We start from the raw sequence: 16,114 nt of genomic DNA on the forward strand, positions 1-16,114 counted from the left end.
GGTTCACTGAGGAATTTCTCTCGTTGCAGCAGGTGGGCTTTCTCTGGACAGCCTGGACCTGACGGAACCACCGCGCAAGGACCACATGTCTCTTTCGAGAGACTCCGGTCTGACCCTGTCGGATTGTCAGCTGTTCATACCAGAGTCTCCGGTGGGCTCCGAGGATTCCGCCGTGAATGCCTCGTCGTCCAGCTTCGACAAATCTCTCACCAAGGAGGACAAGTCTACCAGCAAATCGTACATTCGCGTCTACGGCGGATGGGAGGAACGAATAAACGGTTACGCGGCAAACAATCATCATACGAGCACCGTGGAGCATAATTTCAGGGAGGAGAAGAACAGCGTCGGCTATCCGAATCCAAATTTCCAGAGGCAAGACTGGCTGAGGGCACAGCTGAAGAGAACGCCGAGGACCAAGTTGGACGAACACGATCACCGTAAAGACAGGTTCGACGAGAAGGATATCTACGGCAGGGACTATCTCAGACAGGATTCCATGAAAGAGAACGTAGAAAATTGCAAAGATATATACAGCAGGAACTCGCAGCTGGACATAACGCGGGATCTTCGGTCGGAATACGAAAGAGCCACGCAGCAGGACACCATCTGCACGGAACGGGTCTCCATTCACAATTCGGAGCAGGATCTGACGGGAGACACGACGCTGTCCAGCGACAGATACGAATTCAAGAAGGAGCGATTTAACGAGTTCAAGAAGGTCAAGTCGGAAATGTATGTTAATCGCGAGTCACCCGTCTCGCAGAACGGTAGCTACCATTCGGGAAGCGATTTGTACGAGTTCAAGAAGGTGAAAAGCGAGATATACGTGAACAAAGAAACGACCCGCACGGAGAGATACGAATCGGAGAGCAGCATCTACGGGAACAGGGACAGAACCGGCGAGATATACGGCTCGAGAGAGAGGAACGATTTGTATTCGTTCAAACAGGCCGAGGCCATCGATTTGTACGGCGACGAGGACGACGAAGAGGAGAGAACGTGGCCGGATACACCACCACCACTACCACCGAGATTGAGGCATCTGCCACCGGTGCACATGAATCTGGAAGACAGACACAAAGTGGCTGGGAGGTCAAGGTCTTTACCACCGCCGCCTCCTTATCGCCCGCCTCCTCAACCTCGTGCCCCGGTTACCACCAGACACCTAGGATACGGAAGATCCGTTGTCGATGACGAGAGTTACGTTTAGTACGAAACGAGGAGCCATTACAAGTCTGCGTGTACGTGTGTCGTGTGCGAATGCGTGTTGCGTGTATGTTAGCACCTCGAGAGAATCAAAGAATCGAAAAAATAAGTCGCGGATCGAGATCGTGAATAGACGTGGTCTCGTTAACGACTGAAACTAGTCCAAACTGGAACGCACGTACAATATTGGGGACAATAGCTGATCTGTATAATATCGTGGTCATCGATGAACGAAGAATTATACAGAGTTGTTTTATCGCGTAAAACAGATCGAAAGAAAAGCAAAGTGTAACTACGTCTACGCGTCGGCTGTTGGCGATTTTTAGCGATAGGACTTGACTGTTATACAGTGATCCAGGGTGCTTCCACGAACCTTAATTAATAGGTTTCTCTCTCTCTCTCTCTCTTTTAATTAGTTATTCATATTCATGTTTATTGTTAAGCATAGACTGTAGAGGACAAGATTTGCGTCGAGATGGTATTACTCGTAATTTGTCTCCTTACGCGAAGAAATTTTGTAAAAATGAAGGAGAACGAAGTATATATAGTATACAAAGTATACATAGTATACAAAGTATACATAGTGTGCGAAAAGAGAGAAAAAAAGAGTTGCCGTCTAGAGAAGGAAAATCAGGCATCAATATGTGTGGAACGAATTCTGATAATAAAATGCAAATTTCATTGCAGCCACGCAGAGCGAGGTTCGCGTTTCCACTTGTCGTACTAGCGTCATCTTTTTAAATACGTTCGTATAGCTAAACGCACATTTCTGTCTCTGTCGAAATGTTCCACAAGAGATCGTCGGATATTCGTTCGCAGATTCGCGCAATAAGAAAAACAACATTGACTGCCCTATCGCGTTTCCTCTTGTGTTCTTTGTATGATGCATTCGCGTTTCTCATTTCCTTCTTCTCTTCTAACAGGAACCTGATTCATTGCAGAATAAACATGAAAGTTAAATCATTCTTCCATCTCCCTCACTGTCTCGTTCTGTCTCTTATTTTTTTCTCTCTGTTAATTACAATTACACCATATTGTCATCTATCTTTTTTTTTTTAACTTAGAATATATAAATCGTAGAGTGCTTCATACGCGCGATTATCTTAAGCTGTAAGGTACAGGCGAAGGTTGAACAAAGTTGTTCGATCGTGATCCAAACCTTTCGCCCCTCTCTGTATATATTAATGTAAACTGTAATCTTTTATATCATTGAACTTATATGATATATCCTATACAATGCCCGTAAGGTATGTATACTTATCTAAATTATACGACATGCTATGAAAAGTAAAATATATTTCGTATTTTATACAGTTGCATGTATTCGACTCTGCTCAATATTCATTTCTCACGTCGTGCTAACGCACGATTCCTCCCCTCAGTGCGAGCGGTTGCAACCTAGAAATTCAATGATCGTTCCCGAAGATCGTCGCGGACGATCGTGTTTATTTCTTTTTTTTTTTTTTTTTTTTACTTCCGCGCGAGTACCACCTGAACATGCGTTCCCTGTTCTGATCAATTCTTTCAAATAAATGGGGTTATATTCGTTTACAGTATACATCCGTAAAATGCATTCACCATGTTTATGGATTACGAGGAATTCGCTAGTCTTCAATTAGACAAGCCTATATCCGATTTAAGAGTACGTAAACGTTACACGTGAACGCGATGTTCCCTCCATTAAAAAATACAATTTTTCTGTGAACGATCGACTCATAGTCTAAACGTACGTCCCTAGAATGAAGAGCAATTAAGGAAGCACAGTTTAGATCCTAATTTGGAAAAAAGGCCTATAGACAGAGCGCTTCATCTTTTGGTGTAAGTGGAAGTTACATACATACGTACGATAATAGGTCCTCTGGGCTTGATAACGATTCTATTTTCGCCTGAAGTAAAATAAAATAAAATCCGTCCTCCTCGGTGTGCGCACCTCTTTTTTTTACAGAGAACCGTCATATCCTTGGTGCTCGGTTAATAATAGCAATTTTGCGCATAGTGCTTCGACAAATCACTGTACGAAACCTTGAATCAAACCACGTAATCCCGTGTGATTATCGCGTCAAGGCTAACGTGGCATCGTTTGTAATTAATTTTATAAAGTCTAAATAGTCATCTAAGATAAGTATAGTTTTTCTGTTCCCGCCGTACGAACGATCGGTACTGTAATCATCGGAATTAATCGGAATTAATATTCATCTGAATACGAAAGTTAAGACAAGTTGAGACGGTGCATGTTACGCAACCGATTGAAGCTTAAGAATTCGGAAATGCGCATCCAAATAACCTGCGTCTCTCGGACGTTGCGTAACGAACTAAGAAGGAATGCTACTGTTTTTCAAGAAGCGTCCCCTTTTGGAAACTTGCAAACGACGTACCTCAAAGCAGGATGCATCATCCGCGCCGGGATCACAAAATGACCGCATCGGTTTCGTCGATTGCACAACGATCGACTAGAGATCGACGCATCGCGATCTATTGTATTACGCGCGGCACGGGCGTTACGTGTTTTTCATCACTGGCCGTACACGTACGTAGGCCGTGCTCTCGGTCGGTTCCGGGTGAACTCGGGCGTGCTCGCCGCCTCGTACGACAAGTCGCATATAATCGATACGTCGGAGTCGGGAGCCCAGTTTAGTTATCATCTAGGTTCCGTCGTGTTGTTTTTATTGCGTCGAGTGCATCATGAGAGTGCGTACGCGTGCGTCGTCGTCCACGCATAGTGATTAAACACACATCGGTCCCCGCCGCTTTCTTGTGCGATCCAGTTGAACAATAAGATGCACTTTGAAAATGTTGCAAGAGGAAGCTCTGTACAAGAGCACATCTCCACGGTAAGTGGTCGGAACAGAGGAGAGTAGTTCTGTTTTTTTTCCTTTTTAGTGAATCTTCGCTCGCAATCGTTGCCCGTCTTCTCCCGTTCTCCCCCGACTCTTTCCCATTCGTTCGAACCCATGCACACAGTTTCCAAAAATAACGCAGCGTCGTTCAAGGAGTGTACTGTCCTGCCGCCTAAGCGTTGCTAATTATAGTCCTTTAAAAGACACTCGGAGGAAATTACAGTCTATCGAGAGTATCTCGTAAGCAGTTGTTCAAGAGCCTCCGTTCGGAGTAATAAGATTTCGAGGCGTAGTTTATTCGAAGATTCGAATAGTATTATCGATTCTTCTTTGCATAACGATGCTGTAACAACGAGCATTTATCGTTTCAAACAGCGAGGATTTACGATGAAATGAAAATCGCGAGAATACACGCACACTGTGCCAGTGAAAACATTGTCACATGCTCCAAAAGGATACGTTATGTAAAGATTCCTGTCCTTGGAAGTTGCACGTACTTGAGGAAAGTAACGCGAGGATGACAGGATCGTACTTATAAGTTTAATTGTCCCAGAAAGTTTGATATTTTGTAAAATAAATTATTACTCTGTTGATGCACATGATTATTAATATATTTAAATGTAAACAATATTTGAAAATTTTTTTTAAAATTTTAATCTATACTTTATTCTGTATTGTTTACGTGCGTAATTATTTCAGGAAAGGCGATGAAATTCAAAAACTCAATTTTATACAAACATTACCAAGCCTCTTGGCCACAGACACAGAATCATGTATAACACGCGTGATACCAAAAGTGCAGCAGTCACTGGCCACTGCGTCCACGGAATTCCATATTGCAGCCTCATCTACATTCAAAACGATCCTAGAGCAGAAGCTTGTCAACCATAATGTCTTCAGTCGAACATTCCTCCAAAGTATTTTAGATTCGCTTGAAAAGCGTGATCCAGGTAAAGAAGTTTCATTCATTTGTACGATTAGAGTTGCTAGTTAAACCTATATCAGTTTCATGCAGTTTTATGCATTCTATTCTATGTAACTAAACATGTATATATATACATTTAAAGTTATCTGTCATGCATGGCTGGAGACCTTACTGGATGTGATAGAGTTACTGCCAGTAGAAGTCATAAGAAAGCAGGTTTGTATAGATGATCTTAGAAATTGATATTCAGAAAACTGTATGATTTAGAAGGGCAAACGTATCGCAATTTTTATGGCATATATGCAATCTTACAATATCATTATGGTAGATCAGTGATGAAGTTGATTTATTTTTGTTACTTGGCATTAGACTAAGCATCAAGTACTCTATCAAAATTCATTTGTTGCAAAGAGAAATTATGCATTTGGCATAATTTCATTAATATATATAATGATTTCTTGGGATATTACTCAGATGTAATAATTAACGTCATCTGGATGATAATAGAAATAAAATTACACAGATTCTTCCATTGACTGTAAGCAAAGGACAGTTGTCACAGCCTATCTTCTCCAGGATAATATGCAGCAAGATATTAGGAAAGATTTGTACAAGATTTGATTCTGCTCTGTGAGTATGTTTCATCTTATCAAAGTCTCTGATATTTTTGTTATCGGGAATAGCAATTCTTTGACGGTATTCTTGAATGAATAATGAAACATACAGAAATTAGATAATGTGCAAAATATGTAAAAAGACTATTCTTCCTCAATAAAGTCATTAAATAAGTGTACGTATTAAAATGTTGTCAGGATACAGAAGGAAGTTCTACCAATGGTACACTCCCTCTGTCAGGATGTAAATAGTGACGTACGAGCTAGTATCTGCTTGCAGCTACGTTTTGTTGCTGAAGGTCTTGGTGCTGAGTCTGTAAAATCTGCTTTGCTACCATCTTTCGTAGAATTAGCAAGTGATGAAGAAAGCAATGTAAGATGCGCCTCTGTACAAACAATAGCGTATTTGCTACCTCATCTTCAGGAAGGTATGCTTAATGATTAGTTGTGCATTATAAGCATTCCAAGTTTTTTTGTAATAAAATGTGTTTCAATTAGTTTTTCAATGCGAGTCTTTCAAGACTGATACAATGCAATAATAATTATTTGCAGATACAATAAAAACTATCATAGTGCCACTTGTTAAAAAATTATGTGAAAATACACAGTCTGTACAGTCAGATAATAATGTAATATGTGTCATTGCCCAAGAATTTGGAAAGATTGTACTTGGCCTAGAAAGTAAGACGTTTTATGAATTTACACTCTTTTACTATCGCAATTGCAATAATGATATTCGATTGATATTTTAGAATGCTTATTACCTGCGGAAAAAACGTGGTTCTTAAAATATTTTCAACAACTTGCACAAATGGGTGTTGTTTTAATGAAGAAAGAATCGAAACCTCATATTCCATTTGTAAGTTTACACGAATAACACAAGTTTACACATTCATAAATCGTATAAATTTACATTTTTCTAGATGAGTACCAATCTTGATGAAGATGAAAAGTATGTCGAGTGCAGAAGATGTTGCGCGTTTAATCTGCCAGCAATGTTCATCTTTGTGTCAAATTCTGTGGACGATACAAACGCATTACTTCTCACATTTACTGCATTGGCGAGTGATCATTACTACTTGGTTCGGAGAACTGTAGCATGCGGAATCCACGAAGTGAGAGTTTCTTAATTGTATTATAAAATTCCGATATACAACATTTTATTGATCAACATAACCTATGCAGGTGGCCAAAGTATTGGGTCCAAAAAGCGGACATATAAAAACGGATCTAATAAAATTATTAAAAGATAATAATGAAGAAGTTTTACAAGGTTTAGTTCCTCATATAGGATTAACACTTGATTGCCTGGCTGAAAGTCAAATTATCGGAGTAGATAAGATGGTCTGCATGCTTCTTTCTTAACTGGACATCTGTGAAATATATTTTATTATGTATTTATCAATTGCAGGATTCCACTGTTATGGAAATAGGTAGAGCTTTATTGAAATGCGAGTCGGAAATAGCAGCCACACACAATTGGAGATTGGTGTCTTTGATGCATTCACAACTTGAGATATTGCCTAAATACTTTCCGAGTGACTTTATATACTCGTATTTTGTGCCAATGGCCTTTTTCAGAATATTAAATGCTGTAAGTTATAAAAAAAAATCGCATGTATACGACGCGATCAAATTTCCTTATTATTTTTAATTTTCAGAGGCCAATACCCGTTCGTCTCTCTGCAGGAACTCTATATCTTTTTCTTTTACGTTACAATATGAAACCTATGCAAAGGGTAGAACTTCGTAGCAAATTGTATACAGATTTAGCTAATAATCCAAATTGTTATGTGAGAATGATGTTTGTCCGTATGATGATAGAGGCCTTGGAAATTTTCTCTTCTGTATATTTCAAGGAGCATTTTTTCACTGTTTTATTGAACATGGCAGAAGATACTGTAGCCAATATAAGAATGAAGGTAGTTTCTTTGATGCCTCAATTAAAAAGCCTGCTGCGGTTACCGGCCGATAAAAAATTGTTAACTGTGTTAGAGGCGACTTTAACGCATTTAATAAATAGCGAAAAAGACAGAGATGTAGTAGCTGAGTTAACCTCCGTTATAAAAAAGTTGGATGATATAACACTTAAATATGAAAGCCGAATTGTAAGTACCATTAAAATATTAATTCGATTTTATTGCGAATAAGTTATTTTTGCACAAAACATTTCGTATTAATCACTTACTGCTGCACTTTTAAAACAGGGTATTGAAGATATCAGAAAGTTCGAAGAAGAAAAAAGATTATCGGCAATGACAAGTGGAAAATCTCCAGGCACAGCAGCTCCTATAAAGAAAGGTATACAAGAATAAATTTTGATATATTATCATAGTTATCAGCAATTAAAAATTGAACACTACTGTAATTATAGGTGGATGGCGACGAGGAACTGAATCCTCATCAAAAACGATGTAAGTTATACTTTATAATTTAAATGTTCAATAATATTTTCAACTAATATAAATATTTCATTTTGTTTTCTTTTTCAGACCGCAAACATCATCAAAAGGTAAATATTTGCTTCCGTTGTCTCTCATTAAATGTGAAATACATCATTGATTAAATTAAATTAAAACGACTAACATCTATTACAGATACTTCTCGCCAAGCAACTGACGGAACAAAAACAAGGTACGCAAATTATATATTTACTCACTCGTACATATAAATAAAACTAACTTTAATTTTAAGCATGATGCTAACATCCAATATAACAGTAATATTCGAGAATAGAAGAAATAGATTTTTTAAAACTGATGAAAAAGTAGAGCTAAATTTCACTATCTTTCTTAGTTTACTAACGATATCATCAAGAATCTAATATCAAATTCTGCGTGCTTTGCATCTAACAGAATTCAATTAACACATCCTTGGGAAAGAATAGGGCATACCAACTCGAACATTAGTACAACCCATACTAACTTTGACAATGGATCGTGCAGTGATTATCTAATGCAAAAGGCTCAGCAAAGCCGATCAAAATTAGCATTGCCATTTATATTGTGGCCGGAACCGTGTGAATGTGATTATGCGGAAGAGTACGCTTTCCATTCTTGTCCCTCGTCCGATTACGCAAAGTCTGTCTTCTTGGCGATCATGAGAGAGAACCGGCGAAGATCGCAACAAAATTTCCTACTAACCAGAGATTATGCTCGCGAGTTTTCCACTAACATTGCCAGCAAGGACACTGCCACTGTAAGAACGCTTGCAGCTCACTATAACTCTTGTTGGCCTTGTAGCTCTATGCCCGAGATACCGGTCATGCTATCGGACGACGAATTCCTGGTGGATGCTGGTATCAGAATACCGGTGCAATTCTCCCAGAGCACCTCCAAGATACCGCACCTGCAAGATTCTATGTTTGGTAAGAGAAGAACTTCGTTCAATGTTAATCACATTCGGCCTACAAGTATGAACTTTGACAAGAGAAAGTCTAAGAGAAACTCGTCCGTTGAATACGAAGATTGCATGAAACGAAGAACGAATGCCGATCAGTCGAACGGTGTCAGGACTTCCATTGACTGCGAGGATGGTTTGAGACTAGTGAAAGAAAATCAACAGCTTGGTAAGAAGGATTCGGTATATGTTGGTCCATTGATGAGATCTAGGTTCGGATTCGGTGTGAATCAGGAGAGGACGATGGACGATAAAATGAAGCGACGGAATTCGTTAATATTAGATAAAGAGAAGCCGAAAGTAGTACAGTCCAAGTGCACGTTAGACAGGACGAAAAGAAACTCGACGCACTTCGAGAAAGGGAAGCCTAAGAGAAATTTCTCCGCCGAGTACGAAGACGGTGTAAAACGGAGAACAAGTGGTAGCAGTCAAGCGAAAGGGATAAGATTACGATCGCTTGATTACGAGGATGGTTTGAGTCTGGTGAAAGAGAATCAACAGCTAGACAAAAAGGATGTATTGTACATTGGGCCTCTAAGATCGAGATTCGGGTTCAGCGTGAATGAGGAGAGGTCAATGGATGATAAAATGAAACGACGGAATTCGTTGATATTGGATAAGGATAAGCCTAAAGTCGTGCAGTCAAAGTGCATGCTAGACAGGACTAAACGACATTCTGCGAACTTTAGTTTAAAGATGCTGGACTCGAAAGAGACCAAGCCTATGTTGAAGGAACAGCATAGCTTAGACGTTGCCGACTACACACCTTCGGATCGTCTTAGCCGGGCTCTAAGACGATATTCGACTTTAGATGTAAATCATAATCAGGGACATAGCAAAATACCCTTAAAAAATTTTGTACGTCGTAGTAGAACTGCACCCGCTACCAGGGCTTCCAGCCCCGTGAGTTCTCAGTTTAGATATGAGGAGATCGACAAGTTGTGCCGAAAGTTTGAAGAGTACCAACTGTATTAGTGTAATTACACAGAATGCATTTAAGATAGAGATCAAGGTAAAAGAAGGGGAAAAAAGGAGAAAAAAATTGTACGTGTTGGTTCGCATTTAATTGCAGACCTGTGTCAGATAGATTGAGAGATTTCGTGGGATACTTTATATTCCGTGCATTTAATCTCTAAGAGGAGAATTTAACGTTTTCTTTAACGAAATGACGAAGTATTTAAAAATTGTTACGAAGCTTGTTCCGAATCGCTTCTTCCATACTTGTCCCACTTCTTGTTAATATCGATTTAACGATATATTTTTCTATTCGTACGTAATTGGCAAAGTGTAAGGAGGTCGGGCGATAAAACTCTCATTTATTGTCAGTAACGCATGCTTTACGCTAGATAACTTTTTCATGCTTCATTTTACTCGAAGTATTCCCATGTTAAAATATAAAAGAAAAAACTTTTACCTTTCGATACATCGATTGGGAAAATGCATCGCATATTTTGACGTTTGTACAAAACGTAACGAACAGTTTGAGTTGGAAGACTGGTTTTATTTAGACCGTATCGAGGTTCGTAAGAGTAAAAGAATAAGACTATTTTGCACTTTAATTTTATAGCTGCATATCTAATACGTATTGCTCTATCAAAGTTCACTTACCGATCGAATATATTTAAATAGATTATTACATGTACGAAACTACACACACGAGATAACGAAGGATAGAGATTTAATTATCTTAATAGCCAATTCTAGGTCTAGTCTTAAATAGTTGTAAACAGCAAGGCTAGTTTTTCAATACCTGTAAAACAACGTTTTTTTAAATGTTCGATAAGACTTTTGTATTTCGCTTTTTTTTCTGTTATCTTCATCTTCCTTGTAACGGATTCTATGTTCTAACAACGTTAGATAAGTTTTTACTAGGATCTTTTACTAAGTTTTTTTATGATCTTTTGTAATTTAGCATGAATTTATAAAAAGCCTAGTATCGTATAGACTCAAGTATTACGTTTTATTTATAACAGCCAGCATTTTAACGATTTAATTCATCGGTTTTCATCATTGTATCGCGTTACGTAGGAAACGTTATGTGTGTGTGTATATATATATATACACACACACACACACACACTACTTACTGTAATTTTCGATCGATTTACGAATATCAGCATTAAGTTTTATTCGAAGAACTAACGAGAAACAAGAAAAAAAAGAAAAAAAATAACTTTTTGATCGCAATTTTAGGGATTCTCGATTCCCCGATTCCCTCTAAGCACGTCGAACGGTTATAATTATTCTCTTATATAGCGGACTGGAGTTACTGTTGTGTCTTAAAACGCGAAAATATCATACAGTCTTAAAAGAGAAAAATCACGCATATAGACTGACCAAGACAATTTGTCGAGTGTAATAATTACATACGTAGTATCGTGGAATGATGATATATAACAAGAAGAGATATATCGGTAATAGAGAAAGGACACGTATAATATCTTCGCAGAATATTTTCATTGAGCTTTTAAATAGATGTATTTTGGGACGAATGATCAAAAGGAAATGAAAAGAAGAAAGATGTAAAACGCTTCAAAGCCAAAGATGTTGTCTAACGATACGATCAAGTATCAACGTACAAACCGTTAAAGGCATTATGTACTTGTATCATATACCGTGTAAGCTTTGCAGTGCAAGTGCCATTGAAGAGACGCTGAAGACTTCGACGCTTGGGAAGAGAGTGACCGTACCGCCGAATGCGGAGAGGTTTACGGTGAAAATTTGGAAGAAACGACGCCCAAAATATACATGTATCACGACGTACGATATTTAAATATCGTGATCTTGGTAGGTTGTTCGAATAAAAAGAGAGAATTATCGTAGTAGTATGTAGTAGGCTTACAAAGATATTGTTCAAGAATCGAGGCATCGACTAACTCCACTTATACGTATCAATAACTCGTTTGTTACGCTCGATGCTCATCCTCGTTTAGTTACGACCTCTCGTCTTCTTTCGTTCGTTTCCGCCGATCATGTTTCCGAGGATAACGAACTCGATTTTATATAGAACAGTTTTCGAATAATCGCTAGTCAATCCGATTTTCGCCTGTGTAGCAGTTAATCGTTATTCACGGTCTACGAACAAGATAATATAACCTTCTCTTGTACAAGCTGCTGAACACCGAGAATAGATCACACTCTTTACGCTTAGCGACTAGAAAGAGACGCAATTTACTGATCGATTGTTGCCGCGTAACGATATTAATTATTTTGTTATAATTGTAAGATCGTACGGCTATCGACTTACATATATGATAACATAGCAAAGCTTGTTGTATTATTTTTATAGGAGACTTTAGGGTAGCGTCAGCCGTACGATTTCGCGAATTTTAAATGGCAAACGCAGAAACGACGATGGCGATCGTCAACGAGCGATTACGGAAGTTGTCAATGGGAGAATTCTAAGGAGGCGTGTCGAGTTTATAAAGAAAGCGTGTGCGCTGTGTTTGTTTTTTTTTTTTTTTTNTTTTCGCATAAATCGTACGGTTGTTGGTTAACCTTGTGACAAAAAAAAAAAAAGAAACTTCTTTTTATAGAAAATCTTAGAATTTATTATATATAAATATATATACTATATACATACATACTAATAAGTATACATGATTTAACGAAAATTGAACAAATTGTTAAATGTGCAACTACAGGAACCGTAGCACGGGGAAGAAGAAAAGCAAGCGAAAGTAGAGAACGAAGAGAACGTTCACTCGGGTATGTTTAGGAGGATCACACAAAGGGAGAATGTAAAATTTCTCGAATCTCGAATTTTCGCCAAGAAATAACCGCTTAAAATGCTGCTCCTTATTTTTGTACAGATCTTACCGTACGTTAATATTAACTTTTGTGCCAGAAAGTAAAAACAAAAAAAAAAAAAAAAATAATAATACGCAGTATATTATATATAAGAAGTACATACATACATACACACACACTCGTGCTACACGTTTCACGTAATTGTTAATTGTATTCGTTTCTTTATATACGTAGAAAAGGAAGAAAAGGAACGAAATATAAGAAAAAAAGAGACGAGCACTTTTATTGTCGACACTGTTATACATATATTATATACATATTGTTACGTAAGCCGAGTACTCTCTTGAGAGTATAGAGTACTCTCTTGAGAGATAGAATTTTCTTTACCCTGGACAAACGTCGGTCGCCGACCATATTAAAGAAACGAAATGACAGCATGGTGACTATCGGACGAGAAGGAAGGAGAGACACGTCGTCCGTCAATTGAATTTACCGCGTTAGGAACAAAGTTAGCGAATGAGAGGAAACGATCGAACGCCATAGCATATGTGTTTCTTTCGGGAAGGAGTAATCTGTGATGACAAAAAAATAAATAAAATAAAATAACGTAACGTAACGTAAAATAAAGATACATATTTAAACGCGAGAACAAAGAGGAAACAAAATAAATAACGCAGAGACACGTTCACGTCGCGCATAATGAACGAATGATCAAATTCGTCGAAACGATATTTTTATTACTCGTAACTGCTCCCGTAAAGAGTGAGGAATGTTACAAAACAGAAAGAAGTGTATTTTTGTGAGGTATATCTGTAAGAAACGAAACAAAAAAATCTAGTTAAATGTGAAGAGAGACTAAAAGAACAACGCGATCGTAGATTTTATTGGCTCTGTCGATATTATACGTCTGTTTTAATATACGTTACGAACAATAAATCGAACCTTTTTTGTTACACCACCCGTCTCTTAACGATCTTACCTCTCAATAATTGAATGAAAGCCACGAATAAGATATTCTTCTTTGTAAATCATTTTCATGCATGCTGGTTGCAAATATTCCGTCAGAAGTCGACGTAAAGAGAGCATTTTAGGTACTCGAAACTTGTAAAATATGCATGATCGTAGTATTTTCTCGTAATGTGGTAAAGAGCGATTCTTGTTCGACGTTTTCATTCAATTTGTTTCGTAAAGGAAATCGGGAAAGGCGACAACGAAGGAAAAGCAAACGAAGAATTTCTTTTTAATCTCTTTATTTCTTCTACTTTCTTAATAAATCAGTGACTCGAGTCGCTACAAACTGTGTATGAGTTCCTTTTATAATTTACTTACGAAATACGTAATAATGATTTTTTTTTTTTCTTCTTGTTCGATCATCCTCGCTCACTCACACGCACCCGCTTACCTTGATTATAAAAAAGATATTCGAGAAAGATAATCGATCGGAATTTTTCATTCCCCATCCGATGAAATGCGTTCTAAACGTGAGATTATGGCCCGGTACGTAAGCTCCCGTTGATTTATTGTTTGATTCCTTTTTTTTTTTTCTTTTCTTTCTTCATTTTCGAATTCGTCGAACGCGCCTCCGAAGCGCGTCGACGTTCTCGCGCTACAATTAATGAGAATTTTCGAAAATAAACGCGGCATTTTTCTTTATATTAAATATTTTTCTCGTGATTCTCGACAACGAACATCTTTCATCTTCGCAGTTGTAAAATACCGTTCTTCTCATTCTATACGTATATCTCTCTTTTCATCTAATCTTTTAGAAATTCTCTCGAGCAAGTAGAACTTAAACACACTGTCGAAGGACGATTTCTCACCTCACCTGGCTTTATATAAAATTTCTTATTTCCATCTATTTCACGAGACGAGGATCATCTTCTCTGATCCTTCAGCACAGTCCGAACTGAATCTTCCTTTTCCCTCTGTCGAGAAACGGATTGTCAAAGTAAACGGATTCCGATTTCCTCATTTTCCTTTTCTTTTTCGTTTTCACGGTGCTCTTGCAAATGTATGCCCTTATCATCTAGTGTAATTCACGCGTTTCCTTTTTCTCTCATCTCTAGGTACACATTTACATCGCCTTGATGCATCGCCATCTCACGGTCAGAGGGTAATAGTCTGAATAAAAATGGCACGGTGTTCATTACATGCGATTCATTTACGCGGTTACAGCTCGCTCACAATGATTCACGTGTATTATGCTCTTTTATTTGCACACGATCATCGTCCGTGTGCTCAGCAGACTACGGCAGAAGTATCGTATGAGATTTCGTAGCTCGATGCTAACGGTCTCGTCGAAATAGCCCTCGCATTCTTGCGCTCAACGTCTTTTCTTCGCTCTGCACACGGGGACGTTATATTGCACATGTTAATCACGCTATTTAGAACAATGATGGACGAAAGCAACGGATGATCGACGAAAATGAATCAATTCATAATTTTCCAGAGAGGCTACAGTTCACAGAAATAAAAGTTTGCGTTTTTTTTTTTTTATTGTATCACAAAGCTTTCTCCTATTTTTTGTAACTTAATTTCTTTGATGCAAGTTCCATACTTGAGAATGAATATTTTATTCGGACTATATCGAATGACTGATTTTCTAATTACACCGAGCAACATAAGCAACAGCGTAATTTATATTACACGTTACGAAGTTAAAATTTGATCCTGTACATAATCCTTTATTTCATTCCTTTTTCTTTTACGTTAAAGTTGATCTCAAATTTACACGAATATGAAAAAAAATATTTCACTTGAATTCCTCGCGAGAGGCATCCTTCGGAGATTAACGATTAAGAAATCATTCCCCGTTTACTAAAGAGCATGAAAGAAAGACAATGAAAATTCAAGGAACGAGTTTAAAATTAAAACGAAAGCTCTTCGGACTCCGGTTATCAATATCAAATAGTACGATAGAGCCAATCAAATATCGTCGACCTACTTACGCTCGAAATACAAGAATCGTACTCGAGGAAGCAGTTCGTCGAACTGAACGATTCCTTTATCGGTGACTCGACGATATCGCCGAAGAAGAAACGAGAACGCGTCGAGAGCGCAGGAAGACGCGGCGCGTCCCTCTCGATTGCACTTTCCCCATTTTTTACCCGTAATTGCTACGATCGCGTGCAATCGAGAGCACTTAGGAGACGAGCCGGTAGCATCGACGGCCACGTGCAGCGGATTGCTTATGCGTCTGTGTTGGTGTGCACATGGAAATTCTACAGTTTGAAAAACCGATCGCGAGACCGCACATGCATGCAAAGAAAGGGGGTTTTAAATTCGCGAGGAGAGAACAAATTTCGCCAGTGCCATCTCGCTTCTTACTTTTTTTTTGGTCTCTGGTACTTTATATACTACAATGTCTGTGAGTACATGTGTGC

At 38.3% G+C, this 16,114-nt stretch overlaps 2 protein-coding genes across 14 annotated transcripts in view; both read left to right on the forward strand.

Moving 5' to 3' along the window:
- The window catches only part of LOC122530804 (rho GTPase-activating protein 20-like), an 86,113-nt gene extending 83,584 nt beyond the window's left edge, over nt 1-2,529 (forward strand). For all 9 annotated transcript variants that reach the window (XM_043658110.1, XM_043658112.1, XM_043658113.1 and 6 more), the window contains exon 8: nt 30-2,529. In XM_043658110.1, the coding sequence (XP_043514045.1) occupies nt 30-1,210 (1,181 nt within the window). In that variant the 3' untranslated portion in view covers nt 1,211-2,529. The remainder of the gene's footprint in view (nt 1-29) is intronic.
- A 1,310-nt stretch (nt 2,530-3,839) lies between these two features.
- On the forward strand, nt 3,840-13,684 carry LOC122530802 (serine/threonine-protein phosphatase 4 regulatory subunit 4-like). Of its 5 annotated transcripts, none has more exons than XM_043658098.1 (16): nt 3,840-4,037; nt 4,743-4,993; nt 5,111-5,184; nt 5,492-5,598; nt 5,781-6,010; nt 6,135-6,263; nt 6,335-6,441; nt 6,506-6,697; nt 6,768-6,926; nt 6,994-7,176; nt 7,244-7,690; nt 7,790-7,883; nt 7,957-7,996; nt 8,075-8,094; nt 8,180-8,216; nt 8,438-13,684. In XM_043658098.1, exons 1-16 carry the CDS (start codon nt 3,997-3,999, stop codon nt 9,954-9,956), a joined length of 3,630 nt encoding a protein of 1,209 aa, XP_043514033.1. In that variant the 5' UTR covers nt 3,840-3,996; the 3' UTR covers nt 9,957-13,684. The 5 variants fall into 5 exon arrangements, with proteins under 5 accessions (XP_043514033.1, XP_043514037.1, XP_043514035.1 ...); XM_043658100.1 differs by having other exon boundaries at nt 3,842-4,037; nt 8,825-13,684; XM_043658099.1 differs by lacking the exon at nt 3,840-4,037 and adding an exon at nt 4,524-4,663.
- The last annotated feature ends 2,430 nt before the right edge of the window (nt 13,685-16,114 follow it).

The sequence above is a fragment of the Frieseomelitta varia genome, unplaced genomic scaffold (assembly GCF_011392965.1).
Source record: "Frieseomelitta varia isolate USP_RPSP 00005682 unplaced genomic scaffold, Fvar_1.2 scaffold_354, whole genome shotgun sequence".
In the NCBI taxonomy this organism is placed as follows: Eukaryota; Metazoa; Arthropoda; class Insecta; order Hymenoptera; family Apidae; genus Frieseomelitta; species Frieseomelitta varia.